At 37.0% G+C, this 26911-nt stretch overlaps 1 protein-coding gene across 1 annotated transcript in view; it reads right to left on the minus strand.

Moving 5' to 3' along the window:
- The window catches only part of LOC150076253 (coadhesin-like), a 270840-nt gene that overhangs the window by 117801 nt on the left and 126128 nt on the right, over positions 1-26911 (minus strand). Inside the window, exon 5 of the mRNA XM_090388126.1 lies at positions 10020-10193. Within this exon, the coding sequence (XP_090244252.1) occupies positions 10020-10193 (174 nt within the window). The remainder of the gene's footprint in view (positions 1-10019; positions 10194-26911) is intronic.

Genomic DNA, 26911 nt, shown 5'->3' on the forward strand with positions numbered 1-26911 from the left:
GGGCCCACTGTTGTTTTGTATATTTATCAATGATATTGATGAAGGTATATCAGGTTTAGTGTCGAAGTTTGCAGATAATACATAGGTTAGCAAGGTTGTTAATAACAGTAATGGCAGTGTGTGATTGCAACAGGATCTAGAAAATTTGGGCATATTGGGCTGAGAAGTGGCAACTGAAGTTTAACATTGAAAAATGCAAAGTACCGCATATGGGTAGAATTAACCACAGAGAATGAGGCCATGCCTTGAATACTGTGTACAGGTCTGGAGGCCTCATTTGAAGAAGGATGTAGAGTTGCTTGAGCATGTACAGAGAAGAGCAACAAGATTGGTGAGGGGAACAAAGGTGTCCTCTTACCAAGAAAGGCTTAAGTTCTGCAAATTGCAGCAGCTGGAGACTTGGCATCTGCGAGGCAATCTGATTGAGGTGTATAAGCCCTTGAATGGATTTAGCAGGCTGGGTGAATGCTGATGGGATTCTTCCTCTTGCTCATATTACAAACCTGAGGAGGCATAAATTCAAATTGAGGAAAGACAGTTGTAAATGTAAAATAGCTGTGCAGAAATTTGCCTTTAGCCAGTGGGTGGTTCATTGCTGGAACAAACTGCCATCTGTCATTGTGGAAGTTGATAAATTCATGGAGGAACTGGACAAACTTTTAGACGGAATGATTATATGAAATTGTTTTTTTTTTTTTTTTTTGTTGATGCTGCATAAGCTCATATGCTTGCTTTCTTGCATCACATGCCTCTATTACTACTGCTACTACTACTAAGTTTATAAATGAAGAGGATGCTGAGATGGATGAATACACAGTTGGACAGTCTAATTGAACAGGAAAAGATCATTCATAAAAGCACCACAGAGAAGGTTAAGCTGGCAAAGTCTTACTATGATAAATTTCTGGCAAAGAGTAATGTGAATCAAATTGACCTCTTGCATAATGAGTGTAGAAGTGTCTTAGATAATCCAGTTGATATTGATGATGAGCTGGATAGGTACATCACATCAGTCTTTACAGATGAAAAATCCTTCACAGTGAAAAAAGGTAGCATGAGCAAGACAGCAGTTAGCAATACTGAAATTACAGCAGACTGTTTATTAGAAAAACTTTTGATCCTAAAAGCCTAAGGCTCCTGGAGCATATACTAAATAGTTCTGAGGGAAATGGCAAGAAATGCATCATTGAATCACTAAAATTAATTATAAAAGAAAGGCATCATAGGACTCACAAGAGATTCCTTTGGACTAGAGAAGTGCCTACATCTTACCAACACATCAAGGCAGTTTTAAGAGCAAAGTCCGTAATATTGACTGGTCCATCTGACTTCAGTAGTAGAGAAGATCATAGAGGCAATGATAAAGAGTGCAATACAGGAACATTTAAATCAAAATGGAATTCTGAAAGATGTGCAACATGGTTTTGTTACGGAAAAGTCATATTTAACTAGTTTAGTTATTTTGATACAGTTACCCGTGAGCTGGATGTTGGAAATAATTTCAGCATTGCTTACTTGGATTTTAGTAAAACTTTTGACTCAGTCCTTCATGAGAGGTTGGAACATGTTCAGATCATGGGTTAGATTCTAGGATGGAATGCAGGGTGGCTGGAGGGCAGGTGGCAGAGGATTGTGATTAATGATTACTCTTCAGATTGGTTTCATATTAGAATCAGCTCTAGGACCACTGCTGTTTCTGATTTTCAAAAATGACAGCATTGAAAGGATAGAGGGCATGATATGAAAATCTGCAGACAATGTAAAGACTAGAAAATTGGTTAATGATCATATCAAGCAGTGCTTCTTCAGGATTGGATAAAATTCAATGATGGCTAGAAAAATGGCAGCTTATGTTTTGATGCAGCAAAATCCATTCAAGTTCTTTTAAAATAGCAACCCCCAAAATAACTTATACACTTAGTTTAGTGAAGTTGAATTAAAAACAGTAGAGGAAGAAAGAGATTTGGAGTTAGAGTTTGGATGGAACATGAAGTTCTGTGAGCAGTGTCACCAGGTGGCAAGGAGGGCCATGGTGTCCTGCTGATGATTTATTGAACATTTGCTTCTAAAGGTAGGGAGGTCATAATCCCATTGTATCAGACAGTTGTGAGAATGTATGTACTTGGAATAATACATCCAAGCGTAAAGACTGAACCTAAAAAAAAAACCTCAAGCTTCTTGAGAGTGTCCAAAGGTGGGTAAACCACCAGATGATATCTGCAAAAGGCACCATGTGAGGGAGTACTCTGAATATGTGGGCTATAGAGTTTAGCAATTAGGTACTTTATAGGGGATCTGATTGAGGTCTATAATGTTCTGAGAGGCAGGGAAGTTGAGATTTAATGCAGGTTCCAATGTAAAGTGCATGACAGGCTACTCTTGTCTTTGTATGTGTGTGTGCATATGTGTCCATGCATAGATGTGAAGTTTAAAAAAGGAAATTCTAACATATAATAAACCAATATGATAAAAAATTAATAAAATAAAAACATTTTAAAAAATTTTAAGTCTGTAGATTTTTTTCCAATTATTTTAAAAATGAATTTAATTTCTTCAAAAATGTAATATTAAGGTCTCGGCTAGGCCCCCATTGCAGACTCCTAATCCCTCCCCTCTCATTGGGCCTGCTCAGAGGGGATAATAAAGTAAATAAAGGCAAAATTTTTACTGTTGTAAATGATTCCTGAACTAGGGGCCCTAAATTCAATTACGGGAAAAGAGGTTTAGACTGGATAGCTAGAGAGCTATTAATTCTTGTAATATTAAAAAAATAAATAAATACATTTTCTGTTTATATTCTGGGATGGCCACATTGAGCCAGAGAATTTCACAAGAGAGAGAGAGAGAGAGAATATGATGACATCACTGTATTTAGCAATGACATGGACTTTAACCATGATCCACTGAAATGCTTGTACAAATGTATCTTCATGTTTGATGGCTCCGCAATGACTCCATAGGTACTTGAGCCTGACGGCTTGGGGAAATTCAGAAGTAAGTTGAATAGTTACCTACATGAGGAAGGAAATATGCAGGTAGTTTATTTTCTTTTTTATTGTTTATATATATATTTTTTATTTTATTATATTTTATTGCTTATTTTAATTTTTATTTCTTATTTTTTGGCTGATTCAGCAAAAATCTGTGGCTTCCCTGCATTATATGATACATACTAATAGTAATATGAATAATAATACTAACATGAATAGCAATATAATGTTGAGAAAACTGCTTGCAGGAATCCATTTAGGTCTCCTTTTGTCTGCATTCTTTCCTTTCCTTTCTTCAAAATAAATTAAAGGTATCAGGGGTGTTTAGCTGCTTTCTCTATGTAACTAACATGAATAGCAATATAATGTCGCGAAAACTGCTTGCTGGAATCCACTCAATCTCATTTAGGTCTCCTTTTGTCTCATTCTTTCCTTTCTTCAAAATAAATTAAAGGTGTCAGGGGTGTTTAGTTGCTTTCTCTATGTATTATCCCAATGACTGTTCCATTTTGTAAAATTTTTCTGCTTCATTCTGTTTACAGGATTTTTCCAACCATCAAAACCTTTCACAGAGCATTGCCTTCATTTTGTCCCCAAAAAACAGAAGTTGAAATGTTCCAATGGAAGGTAAAATTAGAGCAACAAGAGTTTCTTTATTAATGCTGTTCACAGCTGTTAAAATTATCCCAATGACATTCACAGCTGTTAAAATTTCTTTTTTCAATTCTTGCAACACATTAGCATAGCATTAGTAGAGGCATTTGATGCAAGAAAGAAAGCTTATGCAGCATCAGCCAAAAAAAAAATAAATAATAAATAAATAAATAAAAAATAACCATTCCACTTCACCCCTCTGTTCGTTTGAAATACCTGTCCAGCTGAGCCTTAAGCTTGTTTAGGCTATCAACTTCCACGACAAGGGATGGAAGTCTGTTCCATCAACCAACCACCCGCTGGCTAAAGGCAAATTTCCGCACGTCTATCCGACATCTGTCTTTCCTCAATTTGAATTTATGCCCTCTCAGGTGATTATTCTGAGCAAGAGGAAGAAACCCATCAGCGTTGAGCATGCTCAAACCATTCAAGGCTTTATACACCTCTATCAGATCACCTCGCTGGTGCCTAGTCTCCAGACACTGTAATTTGCAAAACTTAAGCCTTTCTTCGTAAGAGCGCCCCTTTGTTCCATTCACTAATCTTGTTGCCCTTCTCTGTACTCGTTCCAGCAGCTCTACATCCTTCTTGAAATGAGGCCTCCAGGCCTGTATACAGTACTCTAGGTGTGGCCTGACCATTGCCTTATACAAGGGAATAATCACCTCCTTATCCCTGCTAGAAAAATTCCTAAATATCATTGTTAATACACCATGAGCTACTCTTGCAGCCCGTCTGCACAGCTCAGAGAACTTAATATCTGCCTGCACAACCACCCCCAGGTCCCTTTCATTCTCTACCACTGTCAGTGTAGTACCACAGAGTTGATACGTTGCTCTGGGGTTACTGTTTCCCATAGGTAGTACTTTACATTTGTCAATGTTAAACTTCATTTGCCACCTTTCAGCCCATCTGCTCAACCTTTACAGATCCTGTTGCAGCAGCATAGTGTCAGTAGAGTCATTGACAACCCTGCCAACCTTCGTATCGTCTGCAAACTTGGACATTAAGCTTGATATACCATCATCATCAATATCATTTATAAATACAGAAAACAATAATGGACCCAATACTGAACCCTGAGGGACTCCACTAATAACATTAGTCCACGATGAGCAGTGTCCATTGATTACCACTCTCTGTCTTCTCCCCCTCAACCACCCCTTTATCCATAGCAGCAACCTGCCTCCAATGTCACACTGCTCCAATTTGTGCAGCAGTCTTCCATGTGCAACAGTATCAAAAGCCTTTCTAAGATCCAAGTATATAATATCAAAGTTATTTCCTGCATCCAGTTCTTTTGTGACTGCATCACAGTATCCAATCAAATTGGTCAGGCAAGACTTCCCCTTAACAAAACCATGCTGTGTCTGTGCTATAACTGAAGTCTTGTCTAGATGATCCTGCAGTGCTTCTTTAACTAGTACCTCCATTAATTTTCCGGGAACACATGCAGATTGTTTCTGTAAACTGATTCGATAGCTGTAAAATATCATAAAGAGAAGATATACAGATTAAGATCTGCTCAGTATGGCCTCCTCCCATCAATACCAGAAACATACAGGAAACTAATTAGACAAAACTCGGTTTATAAAAATGCTCACTGAAAATATTCAGCACAGCATTTTCCACATGCAGTCAATCTCCATTCTGTCAAAAAAATTATTTTAGCAATTGCCACCCATGATTTGGACAAATGAGATTATTATTATTATTATTATTAGTGGGTTTTTTTGTGGATTCTAGGGTTCCCCCATTTACTGCTTTGTCATCTTGTGGTGAGGTAAGTGCCATCATTGGCCGTTTGTGTGTAGTTGGAATATGTGTGAAGGTGTGATGTTTTTTTGTTTTTTTTGTTGTTGTTGTTGTTGTGTTGAGTAGCCGGCGTCAGGCAATTAATGGGACAAGCTGTTCATAGATAACAGTCAGTAGTCACACTGTCATCAATAAAAATTGGTCCAATGATACTGTGAGCTGAAAGAGCATGTGTGCTGTGCATAGTATTTTATATTGTGCACATATTTCTGTGTGCAAAATATCTATGTGCACAATATAAAATATTGTGCACATAGAAAGGCACAGGGCAGTCTGCTCCAATATCAATATTTATGAAGATTTCAGTGGCCTACTGAAATCTTCATAAATATTGGATATTTAAACCTTAAACATTTCAGTCAATCTCCTTGTACATGCCTAGTTTCTGCAGTTTCCAGAACTGAAGTCTTTCTTAGTAAGAATCCCCTTTGGTGTCCAATATCCAATATTTTATGAAGATTTCAGTGGCCCCACATATGCATATTTTACAGAAAGTGACTATTAATGGCCATTGCTGTCATGAACTAATATTATTAGTGGAGTCTCTCAAGGTTTAATGTTGGACTGCTTAGACTGCTTATTGTTTTCAATGTTTATTAATAATATTGATGAAGGCATATCGAGTTTAATATCTAAGTTTGTTAATGATACAAAGGTGGACAGGGTGATTAAATGACAGTAATTAGGGTATACAACTCCAACAAGACCTAGTTCAATTGGTGTGAACAGTAGCAATGTATCACATTAATTTAACATTGATAAATGTAAGGTACGGCATTTGGGTAGCAAAAATCCCATATTTACATACCAATTGGTTGGTACCACACTCAACATCGTGGAGAATGAAAAGACCTAGAGGTAGCTGTGCCATCCAAATGAAGTTCTCTGAGGAGCATAGACAGGTTGCTAGGACAGTTCATGGGGTTCTATCAATGACAGAACCTCAAGAACTGCCCTAGCAACCCGACTGCACTCCTCAGAATCCCATTGTATAAGGCAATGGTTAGGACACATTCTGAGTACTGCATACAGGTTTTTGAAGCCTCATTTGAGGAAGGATGTCGGTCTGTTAGAACAGGTGCAGAAAAATTAGACAGGAGCACCAAAGGATATCCTTACCAATAAAGACTTCAGTTCCGGAAACTGCAGAAATTAGGCATGTACAAGGAGACTGACTAAAATGTTTAAGACTTTAAATAGGTTCAGTAAACTAAGTGTTTATGGTGTCTGCACTCTTTCATGGATCACACACACACACGCACGCATGCACGCACGCACACACACGCACGCACGCACACGCACACACACACACACACACACGAGGGAATAACTGATTGTTGGAACAAACTAATAATACTAACATTGCCAATCACTGAAAAAACGGTTTTTGTCTGTGAACCATATGCTTGTTAGAAAAACAGGATTATACTCCAAAAGATGCAAAAACAGATGACGGAAATCAACCACCTTGTCTTTATAATTATTTCCTAGAGATTTCTGCACTTGAATTTTTCATATTTTTGAACAATCTTTTGTTGATTCTACATGTTATTAACATGTAGAATCAATTCTACATTTTACAGGTTTTCTAGAATGTTGGAGTAGTGTGGACCAGATACATGAAAAATTTTCTACCATTCTGACTGTCTTGTTTTTATTGACAATACCCTTCTTATTTTCAACTTTGGACCAAATCATTTCGGCATTCTTAATTATACTTGGGCAATCCTAAACTGAATTTGAAAAGTTTATGGTTAAAGATATGCTTTTCAGCATTAATTTTTGACAGTTAATGAAATACTGTATATATTGAACGGAAATGCATTTAACAGTACCTTTATTCAATATATTTTTCAGTTTTTTAAGTGCCTCACTTAAAAAATTAATTACCAATCAAACGATGCCATTCTCATTAGTGCAACATTGTTTGTTACTGTTCATTAGTGAACAGATTTAACCAGTAAGCTTTAAAAAAATAAGAATGTTTATATTCCAGAGGGTATATACTACAGAATACAATATATACCCTAAAGCTATTTATGAGAATACTTAAGCTATTTATGAGAATTTTGCCATATTTTATGATATTGCATATATTCAAGAACAAGGTACATGTAACTCTGCACTTGCACATGATTATTTGGCTATGGCTGCATCATGGTTGCTTATGAAGTTCTGTTGAATATTATCACCTTAATACATTCTGTTAATTAAAGGGAAATTATCCAGGAAAATTGCATAATGAATTATTGTTCCAGCTTCAGATTTAATACGCATTTTGGTTTCCACCATTACAAGAATGAAGAATAGCAACAAAAAGGATAATCTTCAACACAGCAGATAGAAGATTGGTTTGGTTTGTTATTTTATGGTGCATTGGAGGATAGAAGTAGCCAGAAAAATGGATGTGTTTCTGCATTGCCATTATTGAGAATTAATGCATTTACACTATCATGACCGGGCTAGCCGGGTAGGTAAAGTGCCTGCCTAGCAACCCAAAGGTCGCGGGTTCGATTCCCGCCTCGGGCTGGATATCACGATGGTACCAAACCAACCGGTTGGTTGGATATCCCGGCCACGATACATGAAGGAAGCAAGAAAAAACTGGTTCCTTCGTGTATTGATCACATCATACAAAATAAATAAATCATATATAGTAACTTTCTGCATTTTGAAAACTGTAATGTCAATTAGTACTGTAGACTCTTCAGGTTCAGGTTAGGTTTGTCCCAAAATTACTTTAGATTTTCTGCATACACATGAATGAATTTTACATGAACATGAACATGAATTTTAAATTAGTTTTCCTGCATATACATGAATTTACTCAAAAATTCACTCTGAATGCTAATACCACTAGCAGTCTGATTAAATCTTTTAACTAAGAACAGTTGCTCTGTTGTACACACCATCCTACTCAATAATGGCTTTCACAAAGTTATCACCATGGGTAGCATATTCTCCCAAATTTGCTCAGTCAGAGACATTAGACAAAAATCAAAAATTGATGCATGTCATGTATTTCAGAAAATATATACAACACTAAAATTGAGGCATCTTTTTGAAAACCTCCATATTTATAAAATGAAGGGAAGGAGAAATAATTTATGAAATGGAGGAAAGGAAGTAATGCTATTTCTTAGTTTAACATTTTTTTTTTAAAATAGGTTATTATTTTTTAAAAGTTACACAGGTGCTTTATGTGCTCAAAAGTGAAATATCTTATTTTTTATAGCCATATATATCTCTCCAATTTTAACAAAATCAACATTTCTAATCAAAAGCCAAAACAATATTAAGGGGTGCTAAAATTCACATTTATATCACTCTAACAGAATTTTTAATTTTAATTGTTTTTGGAAAGTATGATGTCACATGCACACAACAGTTAATTATCAAAAATGAAAATACTAACGTGGAATATAAGTTAGATTCATGAAATGTACATTAGGTAATTTGTGAATGGCCTCTAATTTGAAAACCACCTTGTTGGACCAAACAATTTGGTTAGGGAAATTGCTGTTGTTGTCCCTAATTACATAAATTTTTCTTCAAATTCACATGCCTTTCAAAATCATCTTAATTGAAAGGGAATTTCTGACCTAATTCATGTGTATAAGAATCCAATGTGCTGTAACTTCCTTGTTGTAAGTACTTGGTACCCTTTGTTCTGAAATATCTCTGAGTCAACTTTGGTGCATGCCTAACAATATCTTTACACAGATCAGGATTAGGCTACAGCCAAAAATTACTTCTGTTTGCAAATGTTCTCAGTCTATTAAGTCAGGGAAAAGAAATGTTAGTTTATAAGTATTTGCATAAAAAAATTATCACAAAAATAGTCTCTTTCATGACTTGTGGTCGACCACTTCTCATTTTGGAGAGTGCTGTTTATTTGTAGTGCAACATTAAGGCAATTTGTGAATGACAGGCTCACTACTACTACTACATAGCCAAATAGTCAATTTGTATTAGTACATTTGAGTTGACTACAACTCAAATGACACTCATTTGAGTTGACCATGGCTTTAGCCCATGTGACTTTGTTAAATTTGGTTAATGATTGTATTCTGTTGTATTTGGTTAATGATTGAAGAGTATGAATGGAACACTTGGAGAGATCAATGCCATCTGTGTTAGAGCATTCTACCACTATACAAATGTATGTAAGTGTTATATAAGTTAGTATTTTAAGCTTGAAGTTAGTAGTTTTAAGACTAAGCTTTGTGCTCTGAAATAATCAAGTTTTTTTTTTCTTATTTCATTAAAAAAACTGTGCCACTTTAATTGATGCAGTGAGCGATGCTTTGCATAAATTAATCACGGAGGCAGTAACAGGAATAATAATAATCTTGTGTGGAGAATATGGGGAGGGAGGAAATTCTTATAAACGTTTTCTATAGTAAAGATTCAAAAGCACTGCATATTTTCAACACCCCTTCCCCACCGCTATTCCATTGACACTCAAATAAAATAATAATATTTTGTAATTTACCTGGGCATTCCACTGGAGCATTTTCCATTGACACTCAAATAAAATAATAATATTTTGTAATTTACCTGGACATTCCACTGGAGCATTACAAAGGGCTACACCACTTTTATTTCCAAAGCATTCAGCCCCGTTGAACTGAGGAAATGGGTTATCACAGGTGCGAAATCGCTGTTGAATTCCAGGGCCACATGTTGAAGAACATAATGACCAAGAACTCCAGGAAGACCAATCACCATCAACTGTAAAATGGATTTTGCTATATTTAATTGTTTCAACTTAGATATTTAATTAAATTTCAAATTATGTACATCAAAATTAACTTTAATTTTATGAAACCCACCTCTATAACCACAAAGGTGACAATGCGACATAGAGTGAATATAAAAAAAATTAGACAATAATTCCCAAAAGGAAATCTGCACTTTCTCTAAGGTTTATCATTACAAAAGTTTTAAAAGAATGATATATTATTAGCTTAAAAACATTGGTAGCTTGAAGCTTTTAAGTAATACATAATTTTCCACCAGTGAAAAAATAAGGAAGTAAGATAACCATAATGAAAAGTGCATGTTTTTCAAAAACAATAATTTTGGGTTGTTTAGTATTGGTATTAGTAGTGGCAAATGATGCAAGGCAACATAATTCAAACTAACCACTTCTACAACACTACATGGTTGTTTTAACAATTAATTACTCTCTAGCTGAAAACAAATTTTTGCACATCAGTCCTGCAGCCATCCTTGTTCCCTTAAGTGTGCTGTTCAAGAAAGAGTAAGGATGCCATCAGCACTTAGTTCTCAATCCAAAACCTTAAATAATTTAATCAGGTGTGTTCTCACAGGTGCCTAGTTTCCAAGCACTGCAATTTAGAGAACTGAAGGGATAAGGGTATCCTTTTGTGTCCTTGACTAATCTGGTTGCTCTTCTCTGCACCCATTCAAAGAGATCCACACTCTTCTTCAGATGAGGCTTCCACATCTGCATGCAGTACTCAGGGTGCAGCCCTAACAACTTATACAATGTCTTATACAATGGGATAATTGCCTTGTCCCTACTAGGAAAATTCCTGTATATCATCGACAAAACTCCATGAGCTGGCTGAGCTGCCTATCTGCACTGCTTAGAGAACTTCTTGGACTATAGAATCACTCCTATCTCTTTAACTCTCCACCACCTTAAGTGTGGTACTATCTAAATGGTATGTTATTGTGCAATTACTGTTGCACAATAACATACCATTCATATGCAGCAATTTGCATTTATCAATTTAAAAATTAAACTGCCACTTCTCATCCTACCTCCCTAATTTTTCTAGGTCTTGTTGCAGTATGTGCCTTGATTCCAGTCATTAAAGATCCTGTTAACCTTTGTATCATTTACAAAATTGAGATAAACTTAGACTCCATATTTTTTCTTCCATATTAAAGGAATTTGGTGTAACGTCAGAAGTGGGGTCAGCATTGGCATTAGTAGTGGCATAAGATGCAAGAAAGCAAGCTTACATGGCATCAGCCAAAAAAAAAAAAAAAAAAAATCTTCCCATTTTATCATCCATTCCTCCAAATAGAGGCAATGATAAAGAGTGCAATATAGAAACATTTAAATAGAAATAGAATCCTGAAAGATACACAACAGAGCGTTGTTAAGGAAAATGATGTGTAAGTAACCTGGTTAGCTATTTTGATACATTTACTCATGAGTTGGAGGTGGGAAATAATTTCAACATTGTTTATTCAGATTTTAGCAAAGCATTTGACTTAATCCCTCATGAGAGGTTACTGTATGATCTAGAACATGTTGGGTAAGGTTCTAAGATGGATCACAGTATTGTTGAGGGTTGTGGTTAATGGTTACTCTTCAGACTGGTTTAATCTTAGAGGCAGGTTTTCTGAGGATTGGTTTTGGGTCCACTGTTGTTTCTGATTTTCATACATGATATTGATAAAAAGATAAAGGGTGGGATGTCAAAATTTGCAGGTGATACGAAAATTGGGAGAGCTTCAAAGGTATCAGAAAAGTGGCAGCTACGTTTTAATGTACAGCAAAATGCAAGGTCATACGCTTGTGGAATAGCAACCCCAAAATAACTTATACATTTCATGGGATTGAATTAAAACAGTAGGGGAGAAAAGGAATTTGGTTTAGCAGTGTAACCAGAGGTTTAGACTGGATTGTAGGAAGTTTTATTTTAGCCAGTAAGTTTTTAATTACTGGAATAATTTACCTCTGTTGCTAGTTGAGGCGGACTGGCTAAATTCAAAGATCAGGGGAACGGCTACCTAAATGAGGAGGGAATCACACAGGTAATTTATTTTCTTTTGTGCAATTGGTGTTTGAGTTTCTGTTGAATGTGTCTTGCGATTTTTATGGCTAGGTAAGATGGCAGATGTTAAGGAATGACACATTTATGTAAAATTTTGTTATAAATCTGAGAAAAAAGCTTCAGGAAGTTATGAAATGCTTAAACAAACATTTGATGATAATGCTATGGACAGAACACAAACTTTTCAATGGTATTCATGCTATCAAGGCAGGCAAACTTCAGGTAAAATTTAAATATAGGTGGAGTGCTGCAAAATTTGTGCCCTGTCTGCTGGGTGATAACCAGAAACAGAACTGTCTTTCTGTGTAGAAGACACCTACCAATGTAGAACGGCGCCTCCGTAGCTAGGTGGGCAAGAGCAGCAGTGAATAGCACACACTTCTTGATTAGACCGGGGTTCGAGCCCGTGACCACCAAATACGGAGGATGCGGAAAGGTCAGGGAATGACCACCGCATATCCCCGGAGCAATATGGCCTTAGTTGCTAATGCTCCTAAAAACCAAACAATAACAATAATAACAATAATCAGTGTAGAACTGGAAATGGCAGAAACTTACTTTCCAAGGTCATAACAGGGAATGAAAGCTGGGTTTATAGGTATGGCCCAGAAGCAGAGCAGCAGTCCTCCCAGTGGAAGTTCATCATCTCTATGTCCTAAAAAGTCAAGACAGGTTAGATCAAATGTCAAGAGCATGCTTATTGTTTTCTCTGACAATGATGGAATTTTTCACCAAGGTTCCTTCCTCCTGGACAAACTGTAAATCACCGGTTTCACATCAGGGTCCTAAGATGTTTGAGGGAGGATGTCAAGAGAAAATGTCCAAACAAATGCCACATTCAGGATTGGCTTCTGTGTCACAACAATATGCCAATTCACATTATTGGTTCAGAAGTTCAGTTCTCTATTCTCCTAATCTAGCTCGCTTTGACTTCTTCCTTTTCCCAAAACGAAAATTCAATTAAATGAACAAAGATTCAAAGTCATTGCAAATATTTGAACTGAATCACAGAAAGTGTTTGGAAAGCATCATGAAACAGGAATTCTAGATATACTTCAAATAGTGGAAGAAGTGTTGGAATCTATGTATAAATTCTGGAGGGAAACCACTTTGAAGGGGACAGTGCCAACATGTAACTGATGTCAAGTCTAAATTAATTTTATTTCCACAGGCTGGAAACTTTTAGCTCACACCTCATATTTTTTAATTTCATTTGGATGAAAATTATATTCAAGGATAACTGAACACAAAAATTAACTTTTTTTAAATATACATTTACATATTAATAAATGCATATCAATTATGGAGAAAGTTTATCAGCTAGATTTTAAAATGCTCTAATGTAGTAGGAGAAAGGGGAAAGGGACTAGGTTTTAAGAATGGAAAATTAGAGGACAAGACAGTTGTTTCAAAAAAAAAAAAAAAGTAACTGAGCAATGAAAATGAGAGGATAAAGAATTTTTAATTTTCATGAAACTTCAGCTTATTTTACTTGGAAGCTTTCCAAGTGTTACAAACATATTCTATACCCATTTTAATTAGAAATATATTCTAATATTCTTCAGAGAAGTGCAGCACCCAACACAAAAAACGTATGCACAAGCATTTTAGCATTATTTTGTACAGCAGGCAAGCACTCTTTTGTCAAGAAATTTATTGTTTGTTATTTGGTTTTTTAGGAGCATTAGCAACTGAGGCCATATTGCTCAGGGAATAACCCTGACCTTTCCGCATCCTCCGTATTTGGTGGTGACGGGCTTGAACCCCGGTCTAATCAAGAAGCGTGTGCTATGCACTGCTGCTCCTTCCCACCTGGCTACGGAGGCACCTTGTCAAGAAATAAAAATTTTTATAATACAATAACTACGTGATATTCATATATGATGAGCCATCTCTGATTTGAATTCATTAGTTTGGTTAATGTAATTTACAGAACAGTGTGAAATCACATATTTGAACACTTTCAAGATAACATGTGCAATGTGCTATTCAAATAATTAATAATTAAATAATTAACTAATAATTATAGCTATTCAAATAATTAACCTTCTTTACTTTTTTTAAAATTTTAGGCTTAGAGAAAGTAATCTCAAGAAAGTTTGCTTTGCTGCTTTGTTGGAACATGGCATAATATTATGGTGGTTGATGATCTGTGCATTTTACTACTACTGGAACTGTAGTTTCTCAACCTTTGAAACTTTGAAAAATGCTAAAATTTTGGGGCACATTACAATCACTATTATACTCATATATATATATATACAGGGTGTCTCAAAAGAACACGGCATAACTTCAGGAATGAGTTCCTCATATGTAGACAATAAAAATATTTTATATCAACATATTTCTATGACACTTAACTGTTTGCATCACCTTATAGTAATTGTTCAAAATGTCCACCTTCTTCCTGAATACAGGCCTCACATCAACGTCTCATGGACCTGCAAAGACGATGCCAAATTCCTGGCATGTTTCGTATTGTCTCACAACCTGCCACAATTCAATTGCGGAGAGTTTCCACATTAGCTACCAGAGTCGAACACCAATGACTTTAAATGGCCCCACAAGAAGAAATCTAGTGGGTTTAAATCAGTTGAGCATGGAGGCCAGGCAGTTGGTCCACCTCTACCTATCCACCAACCAGGAAACCTTCGATTCAGGTAATTGCAGGCTAGGTGGCTGAAATGTATGGGAGTGCCATCGTGCATGAAGTATGCTTGTTGACAAATGATCAGTGGCGTGTCGTCCAAGAAATCAGGCATGTTGTTTTCCGGAAAGTTTCTGTATGCCTGCCCTGTGAGTTTGTTTGGAAGTACATGGAGCCCAAATAACTTATCACCAAAAACACCCGGCCAGATGTTGAGGCTGAACCGCTATTGGTGATGTGATGGAAGAATTGCATGTGGGTTTTTCTCAGTCCATACATGCTGATTGTGAAAGTTTTGGATTCCATCTCATGTGAACTGTGCTTCATCTGTGAATAACACTAAGGCAGGAAAGTGAAGAGTTGTACCACACTGCTGCAAGAACCACTGGCAGAACATTAGTCATGCAGGGTAATCTGCTGGTGACAAGGCCTGTACCCATTGCAGATGGTAAGGATACAGTTGGTGTTCTCACAACACTCTCCAAATAGTCGAACGTTGAACAGCCAGTTCCATTGCTATTCTGCGTGTGCTGATTCCAGGAGTGGCATGCACAGCATCCAAAATCTCCTTCTCTACTTCAGGAGTCATAGATCTTGGTCGTCCTCTGTTGGCAGCATGAGGTGTAAAGGTCCCATATTCGCAAAGGTGGCGATGGATACCTACAAATGTTTTCCTGTCTGGACATCTTTGTTCTGGGAACCTTTTGTGGTACAAACGACGAGCCTCCAGAGCATTGCTGTCTGCCAAACCATACATAAAGTGCATATCCGCTTGCTCCTGATTTAAGTAAATGGTTGGAATGGAATGGAAAACCACCAGATTCTGTCAGTACCTTGTGATGAAGGAAATCACCTGTGGGAGATAAGACATTCCGGTTAATAACTCAGGAACCAAGCATTTCCGGAACTATGTTGATATAAAATATTTTTATTGTCTACATATGAGGAACTCATTCCTGAAGTTATGCCGTGTATTTTTGAGACACCCTGTATAATATATATTTGTAATATATATATATATATATATATATATATATATTATAAATATCTATAAATATTATAAATAAAAATTATTAATAATATATATATATATATTCACAAACTGGAAGTAATTTCTGTTGGGTATATTTAATAATACATTTATTATTTGTTTTAAATACTTTGATGTTTTTTGAACATACATTAATTGCGTGAAATTTAAAAGAAAATATGTAAAATATTAAGATAATTATATAAAAACAAACAAATATACAATTATAACATTTTAACCAGTGAGACGGTTGGGTTTGATGGGAGGCACAATTTTTTAATATGAGGATTTATTGTGGATAGGCTTACTTTCAGCTCCTCTTCTACCGACTTTAGTCTCTCTCTCTCTCTCTCTCTCTCTTTTTTTTTTTTTGTTTAATCTGGTTTAAAACCCTGTTTCGCACAAGTGGGAAGTGGAAAATGGCAATAAAATTCAAATTCGTGGATATTCATTTTGATTCAAAATTTGCTAATATTAGCGTTATTAAAGTGAATTTTCAGCACTGGTCACTACGGATCTCAGCCAATTCTTCTTCCTCTTGCAGATTAAGTTCTAATGTCGGAAGGTTTCTTGTTGCAAATAGGCATCTACCCACAAATATTTTTTGGTATCAAGGGATGGAAAGTAATGCTCAATTTTTGCCTTTAATGTTTTAACAGCTCTAATATTTTGCTTATTACATTAATTATTTTAGTCTAATTTGTTTTGGCAGTCAAGGGAAACATTTCTAAATTTTTTTCATTTAAATATTTTTTCCATATACTCAACTTTTCTTTAAAGGCTTGTTTGTTTGTTTATTTGGTTTTTTTTAGGAGTATTAGCAACTAAGGCCATATTGCTCTGGGATATGCGGTGGTCATTCCCTGACCTTTCCGCATTCTCCGTATTTGGTGGTGACGGGCTCGAACCCCGGTCTAATCAAGAAGCGTGTGCTACGCACTGCTGCTCCTTCCCACCTGGCTACGGAGGCGCCTCTTTAAAGGCGAACAACTTGTCAATAGAAGTGAGTAAATTTTCCTATGAACGTTGCATACTGATATTTAATTTATTAAGCTGTGTGAATAAATCTGCGAGAAAAGCTAATTTACAGCACCAAATTTCATTACATAAATAATCACAAAATTCTGATTACTCCAGTGAAAAAAATATGAGCATTTTCTCATGCAACTCATACATACACATAAGTACATTTCTGTTTGATAGCCACTGAACCTCAGTATGCATTATTAAAGAAAAATGATCAGACTCCAGTTCCTCGAATAATTTTCTGTAAATATGTATTTTTTGTGGTCTAGTTTTGATATAATTGGCCATTTTAACTGCTTGATCAAGTGCAAGTTTTAAATCAGGTACAACTGTCCAATACTAGAACTTCTCTGTTTATAAAATAGTGTGTTGTAATAATATTTGAATTGTGTGGTTTTACTAAGTTTACAAATCCTTTTAGAGCTCCTGTCATTGTGGGAGCACCGTTGGTGCAAATGCCAACACACAATTTCCATAATATACCACACACACACACACACTTAGTTTAATTTGAACTTAGATAGAGATTTTGTAGGTTATTACTTAGTATCGGTAAGGATGTCCAATCCATGTGTTGAACAAGATTTTGCAGCTCCGGCGAACACTAAGTTTTTAATTATATTTAGCCGTTTTATTGACTTAATTGTTATATATTAAATTATTTTAAATAAGTAGCTTATAGACCAAGTCAAGCTCCTTGGTTTATTTTGAATTTAGATAGCAATTTTGAAAGTTAATTAATACTTAGTGTTCGTAGGTTTACTGTTCGTAGCTTGCAGCCATTGCTGTACGATACAATGTATATCCCAAACTAGATAGTGTAAGGTTTAACATAAAACTAGATAGCGAAACATGTAGCACTGTATTAGAAATCTGTTAGCTTAGTATAGAAAAGTATTATCAATTAATCAGTAAAATTATTAATCTTATTAAATTGCATTGTAAATTAAATTGAACTTTTTTAACTAAATACATATAACGACTTATATTTTACAAACAGAACAGTATTAATTACTGTATTTCCCCATGTATAAGACGCACCTTAATTTTCAGGCCCGAAATTTGAAAAAAAAATGTATTAGCATTAGTTAGCATTAGTAGAGGCATTTGATGCAAGAAAGCAAGCTTATGCAGCATCAGCCAAAAAAAAAAAAAAAAAAACCCACTTCCACTTCACCCCTCTGTTCGTCCAAAATACCTGTCCAGCTGAGCCTTAAACTTATTTAGGCTATCAACCTCCACTACAAGGGATGGAAGTCTGTTCCACCAACCAACCACCCGCTGGCTAAAGACAAATTTCCGCACGTCCATCCTACATCTGTCCTTCCTTAATTTGAATTTATGCCCTCTCAGGTGATTATTCTGAGCAAGAGGAAGACTCCCATCAGCATTGAGCATGCTCAAACCATTCAAGGCTTTATACACCTCTATCAGATCACCTCGCTGGTGCCTAGTCTCCAGACACTGTAATTTGCAAAACTTAAGCCTTTCTTCATAAGAGCACTCCTTTGTTCCATTCACTAATCTTGTTGCCCTTCTCTGTACTCGTTCCAGCAGCTCTACATCCTTCTTGAAATGAGGCCTCCAGACCTGTATACAGTACTCTAGGTGTGGCCTGACCATTGCTTAATACAATGGAATAATCACCTCCTTATCCCTGCTGGAAAAATTCCTGTATATCGTTGACAATACTCCATGAGCTACGCTTGCAGCCCATCTGCACTGCTCAGAGAACTTCATATCTGCCTGCACAACCACCCCCAAGTCCCTTTCATTCTCTACCACTGTCAGTGTAGTACCACAGAGTTGATACGTTGCTCTGGGGTTGCTGTTTCCCATGTGTAGTACTTTACATTTGTCAATGTTAAACTTCATTTGCCACCTCTCACCCCATCTGCTCAACCTTTCCAGATCCTGTTGCAGCAGCATAGTGTCAGTAGTGTCCTTGACAACCCTGCCAACCTTTGTATCGTCTGCAAACTTGGACATTAAGCTTGATATACCATCATCAATATCATTTATAAATACAGAAAACAATAATGGACCCAACACTGAGCCCTGAGGGACTCCACTAATAACATTAGTCCACGATGAGCAGTGTCCATTGATTACCACTCTCTGTCTTCTCCCCCTCAACCACCCCTTTATCCATAGCAGCAATTTGCCTCCAATGTCACACTGCTCCAATTTGTGTAGCAGTCTTCCATGTGCAACAGTATCAAAAGCCTTTCTAAGATCCAAGTATATAATATCAAAGCTATTCCCTGCATCCAGTTCTTTTGTGACTGCATCATAGTATCCAATCAAATTAGTCAGGCAAGACTTCCCCTTAACAAAACCATGCTGTGTCCGAGCTATAACTGAAGTCTTGTCTAAATGATCCTGCAGTGCTTCTTTAACCAGTGCCTCCATTAATTTTCCTGGAACAGAAGTTAAGCTCACAGGTCTATAATTACTTGTGTCAGCCTTTGATCCTCCTTTGTGAATTGGGGTCACATTTGCACATTTCCAGTCTATGGGTACCTCCCCTGAGTCCAAGGAAGCTCTCATAATTACGGCTAAGGGTTTGCTTACTTCCTTTGCTGCCTCCTTTAATATAACTGGATAGATCCCATCCACCCCCGGGTGCCTTTCTTGTGTTTATCTTCAACAGTTTCTCCTACACTTTACTCCCAGTTATTTCAAGATTCTGTAGCTTACTGCTAGTATTACATAAAGTTATTGAACTCAAGTTTTATTCATCATAAAATTCATACAACTCATCATTGTCAAAACTCCTGTCCATTAGCTTGTCCTCATCTGTGTCTGATGACGAATCACTGTCTTCATATATTGCCTCGTTCTGAGTTCCATCTATGGCATTTGAAATGCCACACTTGTTAAATGACTTGACAACGATCTCAACCTTGATATCATCCCAGGATCTTTTCACCCAGGTTCAAACTTCTCCTATAGTTGGTTTCTTCACTCTTCCTGCTGGTGTCAAATTGTCCCCAGAAGACTTCATCCATTGGTTCCATTCGTCTCTCATGGTAGCTTTGAAGGGTTTGTTAATGCTGACATCAAGTGGTTGGAGCTGGGATGTCAAGCCTCCAGGTATGACGGCAAGTTTTGTTTTTTGCTTTACAGCAATCTTCTTTGTGTTTGTTTTTTGTTATGTGTGCCCTGAACTGATCAAGCATGAATAGGGCAAGTTTGCGTAAGAGCCCACCTGGTCTCCTGCTCCAAACTTTCTCAAACCAGATCTTCATCCCATCCTGATCCATCCAACCCTTGTCATGAACGTGCACAATCACTCCTCGAGGAATGTCTTCTTTTGGCATTGTTTTGCGTTTGAAAATCAGCATAGGAGGCAGCTTGGTTCCGTCGGCACAACAAGCTAGAACAACTGAATAATGGCTCTTTTCATGTCCACTTGTCTTCAGAGTTACAGTTTTCACCCCTTCTTATCAACAGTTCTGTTACTTGGGACATCAAATTGAAGGGGGACTTTGTCCATATTTGCAATCTGTGACAACTCAAACTGATGTGTCTTCCAACATTGAATGACAAAACGATGAAATTCAAGGACCCTCTGCTCATAGCTTTCAGGCATCTTTTGGGCAAGTCTGGTGTGTGTACGCATGCTTAGTCCATTCTGTTTCATGAACTAAAAGCACCAATTGTGTCCTCCTTTGAAATCAGTAACTTCTTTTTCATCAGCAATTCTTCTTGCGTCATGCTGAACCATCTTTGTGGACACAGGAATTCCAATTGCCCTTTGCTCCTCAATCCATATCTTCAATTCCCTCTCTAAATCATGCCATTTTGCTGACTTGCCTCTAATGGCCTTCTTCTGCCGTGGTGTTTTCAGTAGGGTTTCTTCTTCCCACAGCCAGTCTCGGATTATTTTCTCAGTTGGAGGAGGACCAAACTTACGTTCAGCAGCAGCAAGATTTCCATTCACTTTTGCAAACTGGATCACTTTTAACTTTAATTCAGCACTGTACAAAAATCTTTTCTGAGCCATTTCTGGGCAGAACGTGGCAAAACGTAGCCTAATATTCTGGTAACAAGTGCGAAACCATGAGCACAAAGAAAAGCGCGAAAAAGTGGGAAATGCAAGTAAAAAAAATCTAAAACCACTGTATAAGATGCACCGAGTTTTTAGACCTCAAATTTTTCGAAAAAAGGTGCATCTTATACATGGGGAAATATGGTAATACATATAACTTGATAGGAGATATGAAAGTCATATAACGTAACTTGGAGATAATACTCGATACCGAAATATATATATATATATATATATAGTGTTATAACTGCTTTGGGATATAAGTTTAGGGTTATATTTTTGTATTGAAATTGAATCGAAATCATGGCTCAGACCAGAGCAGCAAAGCAAAAGGCTCAAGCTAATGGGAGTGCTGTGGCTCAGGGGAAAACTGAGGGGGTGCGGTGGTATTTTGAATCACAGCCTTTTGAAATGTACTGCTTTTTTGATGTTGTGGTGCAATGAGGAACCGGACATGATATTGCCAAGGAGAATGTCCTTGTGTGTGCGCAATGTAAGGAGTGTGAGGAAATCAAGCACCAACTCAGCGTTGTTATGGGCCTATACGAGAGCTTGAAGGACACGGTCGACGTCCTCAAAGGATTTAAATTGAGGGGCCCATCAAGTTCTCAGCTGCCCACATCAATGCCAGAACTTGCACTTGAACAATACGCAACACAGCAGCAACCCCCAAGACAGAATGTGCTTGTCCACATGAACTAGTTGTTGTTGGTGACTCTATTGTAGGGGAAACGGGGAACATATTATTGTTGTGTATACAATGATATTAAGAGTAGGAGACCAATGGAATTACTTAACAAGTACAGGTAAATGTTGATAAAAAGCTGTGACTTAGGGTTGAATTTGAAAGTGTCTGCAATTCTGCCCAGACATGATAGGAGGGAGTATGTGATGAGAGCCTTGTCAATCAATTCGGCCTGGAGAGATTGTGCACGGCTCAAGGGGTACAATTTTTCCCAGCCTGGTCTGTGCTTGTTAACAGGAGAGAATGTTTCTACAGGTACACTTAAATATAAAGGGTGCAAGAATATTTGCTGATACTATCGAGGAAGTATTAGGTGGGTTGGAAAACTGCTAGCTTGTGGGGATACATGGACTAATAGATTAACAGTAGCCACGGGCAGAGGTGAAAGAGATTTTTGCACTGCTTGTATTGGAAAGAGCAGCAGCCTAGAAAACAAGGTGCAGAGGATTTCAGGGACTGCTGGGGGTCATTGCAGAAAAAGTAAATATATGGGCTGTGTCAGGTAGCTAAGAATGGGAACAGGTGCATGTATACTTGCGTGTACACCAATGCTAGGAGATTGATAAATAAATTTGATGAATTTGAGGTGTTGATCAAAACATCAAAGGTAGATATTGTTGGGATATCAGAGACGTAGTGTCACACGAATATAAGGAATGCAGAAATGGAATTTAGGGAGTACAATATGTACAGGAAGGATAGACAGGATAGGAAAGAAGTAGGGGTTATGCTATTAGTTAAGAAACACATTCCAAAGAACTACAGCCAGTCGACGTGGCTGGACAGTGCAGTATCAGGTCACTTTGGTGTGACATATGCACTGGGAAAGCAAAATTGAAAGTAGGAGTGTGTTATAGGCCTAATGACTCTGATGAGTATAATAAACAACTGTACAGGGAAATAAAGTGGGCCAGTAAATCAGAGCATCTTATAATGGTATTTGTGGGTTGATCACTCATGCGCTAGCAAGGTTTTGTGGATTTATTGGATGATTGTTTTCTCTAGCAGCATGTTCGGGAGGCAACTACAGGGAGTAATACCCTTGATCTGATTATCAGTAGATTCTTCTTGCATTAAGAATCTGTAGATGAAGGTACCGCGAGGTGACAGTGATCACAGTGGGCTGAAGTGAGATTTACTCAAAGAGGTAATTACCATCAGGGATAAAAGGAAGGTTTTTTGCTTTCATAAAGGTGACTATGGTGCTCTGAGACAGTATTTAAATTCTATATGGTGGAACCAACTGATGACGTTACCAACAGCAAATTCAAAATGGGAAGCATTCAAAGACTTAATCTTGGAAGCTGCTAGGCTTTTCATATCAACTAAGAAATACTGTTCAAGGTTTAGGCCTAAATGGATGTCAGATAAGCTAATGAGACATGTGGCAGTGAAAAAAAATTCATGGATAGATATAAATTAACAGGTGACATGGAAGTCTATGATAGATATAAGCAGGTCTGTAACCAAACCAAAAAGGAGATTAGGCAGGCAAGGGCAGATTACGAGAAATCTTTGAATTTTAGGATTCAAAGAAAAACAGCAAAGAGTTCTTTACTTATGTAAACTCTAGAAGGAAGGGGATGAATTAGATTGGTTCACTTGATATCGATGGTTCAACTGTTGATGATCCTGCTCAGGTAGCTAACAAATTAAATGAGTATTTTGCATCTACATTCACACATGAGGAGTTATTCAGGCAAAATCATCTGGCAGTGAGCTAGATGATTTTGTAATAACTCAGAGCAAAGTGAAGGAGAAATTGTTGAAGATAATCATAAGAAGGCACATGGGGTGAATGGTATCTATCCAGTTATATTAAAGGAGACAGAAAAGGAAGTAAGCAAACCCTTAGCCATAATTATGAGAGCTTCCTTGGACTCAGGGGAAGTACCCATGGACAGGAGATGTGCAAATGTGACCCAAATTCACAAAGGAGGATCAAAGGGCGACAGAAGTAATTACAGATCTGTTAGTTTAATTTCTGTTCCAGGAAAATTAACGGAGGCACTGGTTAAAGAAGCACTTCAGGATCACCTAGACAAGGCTGCAGTAACAGTTGAGACACAGCATGGGTTTGTTAAAGGGAGATCTTGTCTGACCAATTTGATTGGATACTATGATGTGATCACAAAGGAACTGAATGCCAAAAATAATTTTGATATCATACATATTTGGATTTCAGGAAAGCTTTTGATTCTGTTGCACATGGAAGACTGCTGCACAAATTGGAGCAGTGTGGCATTGGAGGCAAATGCTGCTATGGATAAAGGGATGGTTGAGTAGGAGAAGACAGAGAGTGGTAAGCAGTGGACACTGCTTTTCACGGGCTAATGTTATTAGTGGAGTTCCCCAGGGTTCAGTGTTGGGTCCATTGTTGTTTTCTGTATTTTTAATGAAAGTGGTGATGGTATATCAGGCTTAATGTCGAAGTTTGCAGACAATACGAATGTTATCAGGGTTGTTAATGACACTAATGACAGTACGCTGCTGCAACAGGATCTAGAAAAGTTGAGCAGATGGGCTGAGAGGTGGCAACTGAAGTTTAACATTGAAAAATGTAAAATACTGCATATGGGAAGAAATAACCCCAGAGTAACGTATCAACCACGTGGTACTACACTGACAGTAGTAGAGAATGAAAAGGACCTGGGGGTAATTGTGTAGGCAGATATGAAGTTTTCTGAGCAGTGCAGACAGTCTGCAAGAGTAGCTCATGGTGTCTTGTCAATGATATACAGGAATTTTTCTGGCAGGGATAAGGAGGTGATTATTCCCTTGTATAAGGCAATGGTCAAGCCACATCTTCAGTACTGTATACAGGTCTGGAGGCCTCATTTTAAGAAGTATGTAGAGCTGCTGGAACGAGTACAGAGAAGGGCAACAAGGTTAGTGAATGGAACAAAGGGGGGGGGGTACTCTTTCGAAGAAAGGCTTAAGTTTTGCAAATTACAGTGTCTGGTGATTAGACACCTGCGAAGTGATCTGATTGAGGTGTATAAAGCCTTGAATGGGTTGAGCATGCTCAGTGCTGATGGAATTTTTCCTCTTGCTCAGAATAATTACCTGAGAGGACATAAATTCAAATTGAGGAAAGACAGTTGTAGGATAGATGTGTGGAAGTTTGCCTTTAGCCGGAGGATTGTTGATTGCTGGAACAAACTTCCATCTGTCATTGTAGAAGTTGATAGCTTAAATAGATTCAAGGCAGAATTAGACAAATATTTGGAGCGAGTGGATGGTTGAAATGAGAAAGATTTTTTTTTTGGCTGATGCTGTATAAGCTTGCTTTCTTGCATTATGCATTTTTACTAATGCTAATTATTCATTACTTCAAAAATATCCTGGCCTGTTGTTCTTTCTGCGAGTTCTTTACAACAACAACAACAACAAAAAAAAGAAAGTTTAATAATTGTGTAATTTTAGATAAACCTGACAAATGCTATTAATTAGGCTTTCCTGCTAATATCTGTAGAATTATCTACTTGAAATGCAAACAGTCGCCCAAATTATTAATATTCTGAACCAACTGTCCTTCAATTTCATCGGACATTTCTTTTATACACCTGGTAATTGTGCTGTTTGTAAGCGGTACTATCATTATTTTTTTTTCAGCTTCCTCTCCCAAAATACTTTTCGCAATTATCCAACATGCTGGTAAAATCAGACTTTCTGCAATCAGGTGAGATTTTTATTTATTTTTTTTTTGCCACCAGTTCAGCTACTCAAAAGGCTTCTTGGGCTTTATTAGATATTTTAGCCATACTATAAAATTCTGTTCTACTAGAAGCCTGCAGTCTTAAAATATTCCATAGTTTTGGACAATAAATTCTCATTTTTCATAGAAAAATGATGCTGCAATTTACTCAGCACCATTGATTCATTCAACAATTTTAAACCACATACCACACATGAAGGTAGAGGACAATCTTTGGTAGCAGTATACAAAAATCCCTTCACGAAATAATCATCATCATATTTACGACAACATGTTTTCTTATTTTTTGATGTTGATGGTTGCTGGTTTTTGTTTTTTTCATTTTCTCCATGATGGTCGTTATCAATTTGCCTCTTCTGATTTCCTTTTGCTAAAAATTTATCCATTGCTAATAATGTCTAAAAAATTAAAGTTACTTCTAGAATATACTAATTCATTTAATTGAAAATACCTGTTCTATACGAATTAACTGAATATGATGTTTTAGAGAGATAAAAACACAAAAAATATAAAAACACAAGAAGTACTTTTAAAACACAAAGGAAATTTCTTACTATACTGCTTACAAGTTGCACTTATACAACTGCAGGGTGCCTGGGAGAGTCTCTCAAGTGATAAGAATGGCTGAATAAAGGTGAACAGATATACTATTAGGAATCAAAAGGTGAATAAAGGATTGCAGGTGAACAGATCTAATACTAGGAATCAAAACGTGACATCATATTGACTGATGGATGGGGCTGGGATTGGTGCAGTGTAAATAAACGAATTTGTTATTTGAATTAATTTTCATTATAAAACTTGGATTTATTAATTTTTTTATTTGCATTTTCCGTGGCACACCTGGAGCATATGTGCAGCACACAGGTTGAGAAACATTGGTACTGAATATAGTATTATTGTTCAGAAATATGGATTTATGAGGTTATATTCCCCAAATTCCAGTGAGAACTGGAATTTGGGGAGTACAATGTGTACAGAAAGGATAGACAGGACAGAAAGGGAGGGGGTGTTATGCTGTTAATTAAGAAAAACATAAAATCAAAGGAAATGCATCCAGTTAATATAGATGAACAGTGCTCTGTTGAGTCAGTTTGGTGTGAGATAAGCACTGCGAAAGGAAAAATAAGAGTAGGAGTGTGTTATAGGCCTAATGACTTGAATGAGTACAATGAAAAATTGTACAGAGAAATAGAGTGGGCTAGTAAATAGGAATGTCTTATAATGGGGGATTTTAACTTCCCAGATATTGACTGGAACTTGTGGGTTGGTCACTCACACACTAGTCAGACTTTTGTGGAGTTATTGGATGATTGTTTTCTGCAGCAGCATGTTCGAGAGACAACCAGAGAAAGTAACACTCTTGATCTGGTTATCAGCAGTGATCATTCGTGTATTAAGAATTTGCAGATAA

The sequence above is a fragment of the Mastigoproctus giganteus genome, chromosome 13, assembly GCF_048544385.1.
Source record: "Mastigoproctus giganteus isolate SK-2022 chromosome 13, ASM4854438v1, whole genome shotgun sequence".
Classification (NCBI taxonomy): domain Eukaryota; kingdom Metazoa; phylum Arthropoda; class Arachnida; order Uropygi; family Thelyphonidae; genus Mastigoproctus; species Mastigoproctus giganteus.